This window comes from Musca domestica, unplaced genomic scaffold (assembly GCF_030504385.1).
Source record: "Musca domestica strain aabys unplaced genomic scaffold, Musca_domestica.polishedcontigs.V.1.1 1, whole genome shotgun sequence".
In the NCBI taxonomy this organism is placed as follows: domain Eukaryota; kingdom Metazoa; phylum Arthropoda; class Insecta; order Diptera; family Muscidae; genus Musca; species Musca domestica.
The window spans coordinates 422,382-432,395 of record NW_026712114.1 but is presented as its reverse complement, the minus strand read 5'-3'; the positions used below and the strand labels follow the sequence as shown (position 1 = coordinate 432,395).

The following is a 10,014-nucleotide window of genomic DNA, read 5'->3' as shown; positions in this document are numbered from 1 at the left end:
CCCATAAATACATTTAATTGTTATGCGGAGCTCTTCTAAATAGCAAAGTGGTGTAGGGTATCATAAAGTCGGCCCCGCCCGACCTTAAGACTTTCTTTACTGGTTTTTATTTATTTTTTTTATATTTTTTATTTTATTTATTTATTTATTTTTTTTTTTTTTTTGTAAAAAATTAATTGTTTAATTATGCGATTTGTTTTTTTTTTTTTTTTTTTTTTTTTTTTGATAACAAATATATAATAAAAAATAATGAAATAACTCAAATAAATTATAATAAAAATTAAAATAATGATTAATTTTTATAAAAAATAATAAATTAATAAAAGTTAATAAATTAACTAATTAAAATCTGCATTAATTTCAAAATGAATGTTACAATTAAATATAATGCCAACGGTTTTGTAAAGATATCAAAATAAATAAATCGAAATAAATTAAAATTTGAAATATATTTAGTGTCTTAAAATCGTCGGTTGTACGTTTAAATAATAAATTAACAAATTAATTTTAATTCCAGTGATTAAAATTATCCTAATTCTGTTCTTATTTTATTCATACAGAACAACGAAACATATCCAAACAAACTACAATATATGAATGTGTAACAAATACAATAAAAAATTTTGAAAAAGAACAACAACAATGTTCACCACAACAAAAACTAAATAAAATATAATTTACAATTAAAAAAAAAAAAATAATAATAATAATAGTGAAATAAAACGAAAAAACAAACAAAATACTGTTTTAAATATGACTTCACAAACAACGTTTCAACTTTCGTCATTAACATCAATATCATCACAACGACCCATACCTGCCATTTGTAAAATGTTTACAAAACATTTTCGCCGAAAATCTCCGAATTGCTGTACACGGATAAATTCCCACAGAAACCGTTCCAGCTATACACCAGCCTGCAGTTCGAATTATAGAAAAATGAACGTCACCAGTTCAATCAGAATGTCAACATTTATTGTTTTCATAATTTTAAGTGTTTTAGTTAATAAGGTGAGTACAAAAAACAAAATATAAAAAATATTTAAAACAATAGCGAGAAATCCACCTTAAAATGTAAGAATTGTTCCAACAGTTCGTGTTAGCCCTATATAGTACTTCAAATGCATAATTTGTTCAGTCTGACAAAATTTTTAATTCAAAACTACTAAATTTTCACACCTTCAAGGGCATAAATATATTTTTCAAATTTTTTCATTTTCGGAACGAATAATATGAAAAAGTTTACCTTTTATTTTGAGGTTTACCGCGGAGGAAATTTAGTAAAATCATTAAAAAAATGTCCCACATAAAAGTTTCCTATTCAAAACTACTTCAACGTTTCCATATGTAGACACTCGAAACCAACAGTGACCTCAATATGAATCTTCAGAAATTCAACTTTATACCAACAGTTATTAAAATATCAAATTTCAGAATTTTATCTCTTTTTCTTCAGCCAATACCAAATATAGTACCATTTAGCACTTTTCGTACAAATATAGGACGCCTTTAAATATACCTCCATATGTCCAGGCTACACATAAACATCGTCCTTACACCAAATTTCAGATGTCAAGCAACATCTTATCACCCAATACCAAATAAGGTACTATTTAGTACTTTTCGTACAATTAAAATACATATCTTAACCCAGACATAATATATAATAGATGTCACCTATATCAAATTTCAGCTCCAATCCATCACCCAATATCATATATCAATCGCAGATACCTACAGAGACCTCAATATAAATTTTCCGGATTTCAGCTATGTAATGTCCTTATTACCAAATTTAGTACCACTTAATACTTTTCGTACAAATTTAGTACCATTTGGTACTTATCGTACAATTATAGTACACCTTCCCAAAACCACCTTCATATCTTAGCCACAGACACCAAAAGGGACCTCGGCATAAAATTTCTTGATTTCAGCTCTACTCTTTCACCCAATATCAAATTTAGTACCATTTAATATACATTTTCGTATAGATATGGGACGCATTTCCAAACAACCGCCCAAAATTTTAAACTCAGATGCCAACATTTATTTGAATATCAAATTTCAGAATTGTATCTCTATCCCTTCACTCAGTATCAAATTTGGTACCATCAAGTACTTTTAAGATAGGTTAAGATATGAAGATGGTTTAGTATTTTTCGTACAATTATGGTTCCCATTTCCAACCATTGTTGTACGAAAAGTTCTAAACCATCTTCATATCATAACCACAGACATCAACAGAGATCTCAATATCAAAATTGGGGACTCCAGCCCAATTCATTCACCAAATATCAAATTTAATACCATTTAGTACTTTTCGTACAAATCTAGGACACAGTTCCAAACCAATGCCAAATCCCAAACACAGATACCATCAGTTTTTCTTGCACTTGTAGCACTCATTTCCAAAACCAAGGCTTTATCGCAAACCTTCCAGCAGTATCTGTTCACCCTAAGCGAAGTTGTTCCAAACTTAGATCCATTTAGAACATTTCGTACACTTAGTATACATATGCAAAACCACCATCGTGTATCCAACTTGATCTTCACTCCATACCAAAGTAATTTTTTTTACCTCTATCCGTTCACGAAATATCAAATGGTACCATTTTAGAACATTTCTTAAATTTTCAATAACTCCAAATTCAAACTTCCCATAACTATTTGATGCATCTATCCTGCACTACATCAGTTTCTCTCATTCACAATTTCAGGATTCCCGCTCCATCGGTTTAACACAATTCCAATTTTCACCAAAATTTAGTACGATTTAGTACATAAGTACGAATTTCCAAACTTCATACATAACCAAAATCATACACTCTCACAGTAACCCAAATTCCAAAGTTCAGCATTCCATTCTTATCGGTCCATCTAAATACAAATTGTGCAAATTTTATTACCATAAAGCATAGATAAGTTAATTGTACCAAATTTAGTACCATTTAGTACTCTTATGTACAAATTTTCATAACTACGTACAATAGAAATCTAATTTACCGGATTCCAATGCTACCGGTTCATCAAAAATTTAAATTGTACCAATATTTTGTACCGTTTAGTACACATAACTACGAATTTCCAAATCTACCTACATTCCTCAGCCATATAATGCAATAGTAATCTTATGTCCAAATTTTAGGATTCCAACTCTACCGGTTCTTCCAAATATTAAAATGTACCAAATTTAGTACCAGTTAGTACACATAAGTACGATTGCCCAAAACTACATTTCTCAGTCCCAGAATGTAATAGCAATTTTATTTACAAATTTCAGTATACTAACTCTATTTATTCAACCAAATCCAAATTGTACCAAATTTAGTACTTTTCGTGCACATAAGTACAAAATTTCCAAAACTTCCTCCGTATCCCAATCCCACACTCCATCAGTAATGATAATTTCAAATTTACAGAATTCCAACGCCATTCATTCCTCCATGTTCGAATCGTACCAAAAATTTAGTACCGTTTTGTACTTTTCGTATACATGAGTATACACTTCCAAAACTACCTATTTTACATCATCTCTACTCCTCAACCTTCGTTCCCATTCCATTCCCTCAAACGTCTTCTATTTGGGGAAATCCTTTTGACAATCGTTTATCTAGAGAAAAAGCAAGTAAAAAAAGCTGAAAGTTCGGCCGGGCCGAACTTTAAATACCCTCCACCATTTGGAACGATAGTGGCAATTCTTAAAAACAATAAATAAAACAATAAAATAAAATGAAAATACGGAATATCGGGAGGTACCGTTATATGGGGGCTATACGAAGACGTGAACCTGTACAGATAATTTTCTGTCGTAGGCTGTGGTATCCATTACGAATTTCAAATATCAAATTTAAAACAATTCTGGTTAAAAATGTCCCTAAAATCATTAAGATACCGAGTTATCGTTATATGGGGGCTTTACGAAGAGGTGGACCTGCACAGACAATTTTCTGTCTTAGGCTGTAATATCCATTGCCAACTTTAAATACCAAATTTGAAACAATTCTGGTGGGAAAATGTCCATAAAATCATTAAAATACCGAATATCGTGAGGTACCGTTATATGGGGGCTATACGAGGACGTGGACCTGCACACACAATTTTCTGTCGTAGGCTGTAGTATCCATTATGAACTTCAAATATCAAATTTGAAACAATTCTGGTGAAAAATGTCCATAACATCATTAAGATACCGAATATCGGGAGGTACCGTTATATGGGGTCTATTCAAAGACGTGGACCTGTACAGACAATTTTCTGTCTTAGGCTGTAGTATCCATTATGGACTTCAAATATCATATTTGAAATAATTCTGGTGAATAAATTAGCTAAAATCGTCAAAATACCGAATATCTGGAGGTACCGTTATATGGGGGCTAAAACGAGGACCTACATGGCACATTTTTATTACCAAAAGTCCTGCGGACATAACATTCATTTGAGCCAAATTTTATCAATCTACTTTACTTCGTTCGGAAGCTAGAGTAATTTCCACAGACGGACAGATGGATAGACGGACAGACGTACGAACTTCGCTGAATCGACATTTACTTCTAACTTGATGTGTAAAGTAGCCTCGTAACCATTTTGTCCAGAAGACCTTTGGATGTTCTTAGTTGGTCTTTCATCTATTGAAGACCTTTTGAAAGTCTTCCATCCGCAGAAGACTCCCAGAAGATAAATGGAGGGTCTTCTGTGCAGAGAAGTTTTTTTTGAAGATATTTTATTGAAAGAAGATCTTCTAAACGGAGAAGGTATTGCTCAATGTCTTCCATTCTGAAAAAAGCAAATTTAAAATCTTCTAACAAAAGATATTTATTGCATACTTTTGGGCCAGTTGCACTAGGCTGTCAGGACATAGCTCTCTAGATAACAAAAATTTTTCCTTTATTTCTTAGATTTTCCATTCAATTCTTATTATTACTTTTTTTTTCAAAAAACTCATTTTTTCTACCCATTTCCAACTCAATCATCATTTCAATGTCAATGTTGTTTCAGACCAAATGCGGTGTTATTTACTTCTATTCGAAGTTTTCTCCTCAGCTGACACAGCTTTTGAGTCATTCCCATTTTTGTATGTTAAGCAGAACCACACACCAGCCATTAAAGAGGATGACAACTCGTTAATGAGGACGATGTCATGCAAATTCCAAAGACTTCGAAAAGCGGAGAAAAAAAAGTAAGCGGAACGAAAAAGAAGATGTGCCACATACTTGGCCAAAACAACAATTGAATAAACCGCTTTGGCAGTTGGCATTCGTTTTTGCTCCCTCATACAAGTTTTGGGGTTTTTTTGTTTGTTGGGAAGATGGCTTAGCCATCTATCCATCCGTCCGGCCATTCATTCATCCAAGCCAGCCAAATGCAGCCAGCAAGGTAACACCAATCGATAAGAATCACCTTTAGGTTGGAACTCGGCAAACAGAACCACCAGCATCATTTACATCAACATTGTTGAACTTATCCGTTTTGGTCACAACTAAATGGTCATTGTGTCTCAAGTATACCCCCCCCCCCCAAAAAAAAAAAACATTATCTTTTGGCCCAAAACAAGAAAAGCCAGCCAGCCATCCAAGCCTTTCAATCGAAATGAATTTTATGTTTTTGGTATTTTCACTTTTAAGCCAAATTCCTGACTTTTTCCAGAGAAATGGTAATTAGCCAGGGAGGAGTAACTTCTCCACAAGAGATTGTTATAAAGCCGAAACGAATTTGGTATGGAAAGATATACTCCCATCCTCTTTTCTCCAATCTTTTCCTTCTCCATGGGTTTGTCAAAGTCAAACTTTGCCACTAACTGCTGTCACCACCGCCACACATCAATGTCAAAACAGAACCGTGTTGCACAAGGAGTTTGGAACCTGTAACCGGTATTGATTAGCCATCCAAACGAGCCCGGCATGCAGGGAATAAATGCTGAACAGCTTGGTCATGCATTTGTAACATCTCCAATTGTCATGTGAATGAAATTGAGGTTCTGGTGGAATGCGCCTCTGCCAGCCAGAAACATTGGGGTGCATCAGAACGAAGTGGGAAGAGCCTTATCAATGAGGAAATTAAAGAGAGGAACTTGGAGAGATCCTCCCTTAAAATTAGATTTTCAAGGATTGTTGTACAGAAATAAAAACATTTAAAACAAGTAAACTTTGGCGAACTTTGAATAGCCACCATTTGGAACGAATTTGGCAATTCCCAAAAACAATAAAATCCCTTAAAACTTCTGTTAAAATCTTAAAAATAGGGTCTATACGACGACATGAACTAGCGTAGGTAACATTTGTCATAGCCATTACAATATTCAAATGCGAAACTTAAAAACATCGGTTATAATGTCGAAAAAATCAAAATACCGAATGTCGGGAGGTACCGTTATATGGGGGCTATACGAGGAAGTGGACCTGCTCAGACAATTTTCTGTCGTAGGCTGTAGTATCCATTACGAACTTTAAATACCAATTTTAAAACAATTCCGGTGAATAAATTCGCTAAAATCATCAAAATATCGAATATCGGGAGGTACACTTATATGGGGGCTACACCAAAACGTGGATCTACATAACCCATTTTCGACACCAAAACATAACATACATTTGAGCAAAATTGTATCAATCTACTTCAATTTGTTCGGAAGCTAGAGTGATTTCCACAGACGGACGGACATCGCTAAATCGACATAGAATTTTATGCTGATCAAGAATATATTGTACGTTGTGGGGTATAAAATGTATATTTTGAGGTGTTACAAACAGAATGACAAACTTAATATACCCTCCATACTATGGTGGTCGTTTCGGAGGATTTCAAAGGATCCTTTAATGGATTTTCTACAGAAAAAATAAAGTTTTCACGGAAAACTTTTTTCTGAGAGAGTTCCATTTAAAATAACACCAGAAGATCTTTAAAAAGTGTTCCACAGAAAAAGAGCCTTTATAAGATATTCTACAGAAAGAAGGTTTCCATAAAAAAACAGACTTAACTATATATTCTCTAAAAGTTTCCTTAAAGGTTGACCAAAAAACTTTGAAAGATCTAAATTAAAACTATATTTTTCATAGAGTGAGAACTTTTTTTAAACAGAAAAGTTCAAAACTGGTCTGTTAAGAGGATCTTCAAAAGGTCTTTTCTGCATAGAAAACCTGAAAAAGTTGATGTTTTAATAGAGGAAATATCTTGGCAGGAGTGAAAACCCTTTAAAGATGATTTAAAATCCACCAAGGTGTTCTATAGATACAATATCATTTAAAAGGTCGCCTCTGGTTTGACAACCTTCAAAGAGGCTTCTATGGATGGAAGAACACCTTCTGCTCTTTTCTCTGGATGGAAATTCTCTTGTTAGAAAATTTTAAAGAGGTGCCTCTGTTTAGAAGACTTTCCGAAGGACTTCTATGGACAGAAGATCTGAAAAAGTTTTCCTTTCAATAGAGAATCTTCGCCATACATTCTAAAGGTCATCAAAAAAGTTGTCTCTAAAAAGAAGACTTTCCAAGGGTCTTCCAAAGAAGACTACAATTTTTTTTGGTTGGATGGAAAGGCCGAATAATATACCTTTAGAGGATCTATGCTGAATAGCGAACTTTCAAAAGGTATTCGCTGAGTAGAAGACCTTTAAAATGTCAAGATATTCTCTGTAAAAAAATTAGAGAGAATATTCCAGACAAAAACAAGGGAACCGATGAGGGTTGGTGGCTCTTTCCGAAACCTAGGTATTCCCTGCCTTACCCACTGGTAAATATTAACACCGTTCTCTACTAATAAACAAACGTTGTTTTTATAAAAACAACAACAAAGGGATTAAGCCTGACCATTTTGCAACAACAAAATACTATGGTATCCCGAACAAAAAAGCCAACAGAAAAACAAACCTTCCAAATCTCTTCTCTAGAAAGAAGTCTTTTGTTCTCTATAGAATTTAAAAATGTTATGCTTTAATAGAAAATCTACAAAGAATCTTCTCCGGATATAAGAAGAACAAAGATTTTCTAAACGTCTTTTCTATATAGAAGACTTCCTGAAAGGCTTTAATAGGTAGAAGACCTTCCAAGCATCTTCAAAATGTTATTTTCTGTGTAGAAGACCTTCAGGAATAAAATACCGTAAAAAGGCCCTCCCTGATTAGAAGATCTTCAACAAGAAATGGACAGAAACTTTTCAAAAGGTTTTCTATTTACGGTAAAAAATATTCCATAGGTTTTCTATTGATGGAACACCTTTAAAAATTTCTCTGCAGAAAGAGGTCCTTGATCTTTAATAAAATGAAAAAAAAACAGTTCTTAGATGCCTATCAAAAGTCTTCAGTAGAAAAAATACCTTCCAAAAATCTTATCTGGAAACAAGATCGTCCAAAGGTATTCTCAGAATAAAAGAGCTCCAAAGGGTCTTTGACGAAGAGAACACCTTTAAAACGTCTTTGCTAAATAAAAGATCTCAGAACTTTGATGTTTTATCTAGATGGAAAAGTTATCCAAAAAAGTCTTCTCTGGATAGAAAATCTAGAAAAAATTATCTATAGGTGGGAAAAACACTTTGGAAAGTTTCTTTATAGAAGGAAGTCATTTAAGGCATTTTCCGAAAAAGGATAGGATTTAAAAAATATTGCTTAGAAAAAAAATTCATCCAAAGATGTTCTCTGTATAGAAGATTCCAAAATGTCTTCTCTGGATAGAAGATCTTTAAAGACTCTTGCTTTAAATAAAGATCTTCGAAAGGTCTTCGCTGAATCGAACACATTCACAGGCTTGAGATTATGGGGATTTAAAACGTCTTCTATGAATGGGAGATGATTTCCCTTGACAGAACACCTGCAAAAGAACACCTCAATAGAAGAAATTTCTTCAAGAGATCTTCTAAAGAAGGATGAACTTCAAATAATATTTTTGAGTAATAATAACTTTGAAATATCTTCTCTAAAGATAAGACCTTACAAGGATCTTCTCTACATAGATTTTCACTGAATAGACGACCTTCAATAGGTCATACGTCCCAACTCTATATCGAAATGCTGCAAAAATGTTTTTTTAAGAAGGGTTTTTACGGAAAAAAACAATTCTTTGTATGGAAGTAATCAAGAGATCTTCTTTAAATGGAAGAACTTAAAAGGATAAATGCCGGATTGATGACCTGTAAAAGGTGTTCCATAGAAAACAGAGATTAAGTGAAAAAAAAATACTTATATGGATAGAAAATGTTCTAAGAGACTTCTTTGCATAAAAGTCCTTCAAAATCATTGACCTAACCAGAGCGATCCGAGCCCTTCTGAAATTATGAATTACAAAAAAAAATTAGGACATTTTCTTGGAAACTCTATTTTTTTTTTTTTTTTGTCTGCAGAAATATGATTTCGAAAGCTATTTCTGACTACGTCTGCATAGAATACTACCAAAAATTGGAAAATCGAGCTTTAAGGTTACGAAAAGTCTAAAATTTTACTAAACTTCCAAAATGATACCATTGACGTAACCAGAAGGATCCGAGCCCTTCCTAAATTAATAATTACAAAATAATTTCAGGCCATTTTCTTGGAAACTCTATTTTTTCGTCTGCAGAGCCATGGTTTTGAAAGCTATTTCTGACTACGTCGGTATTCAAAAGGTCCCTTCAAAAATTCCTCTCTGTATAGAATACTACCAAATTCGAGCTTTCGAGCTTTAAGGTCACGAAAAGTCTAAAATTTTACTAAACTTCCAAAATTATACCATTGACGTAACCAGAGTGATCCGAGCCCTTCCGAAATTATAAATTACAAAATAATTCCAGGACATTTTCTTCGAAACTCATTTTTTTGTCGGCAGAGACATGGTTTCGAAAGCTATTTCTGACTACGTCGGTATTCAAAGGTCCTTTCAAAAATCCCTCTCTGCATAGAATACTGCCAAAAATTGGAAATTCGAGCTCCAAAGTTACGAAAAGTCTACAATTTTATTAAACTTCCAAGATGATACCATTGACGTAACCAGAGCGAACCGAGCCCTTCCGAAATTATAAATTACAAAATAATTTCAGAACATTTTCTTGGAA

General features: G+C 33.3%; 1 protein-coding gene across 1 annotated transcript in view; it reads left to right on the top strand.

The window, feature by feature from the left end:
* The first annotated feature begins 710 nt into the window (after positions 1-710).
* Positions 711-10,014, top strand: part of LOC131806485 (protein serrate-like) — a 95,327-nt gene continuing 86,023 nt past the window's right edge. The window contains exon 1 of the mRNA XM_059130634.1: positions 711-1,011. Coding sequence (XP_058986617.1) covers positions 754-1,011 — 258 coding nt within the window. The 5' untranslated portion in view covers positions 711-753. The remainder of the gene's footprint in view (positions 1,012-10,014) is intronic.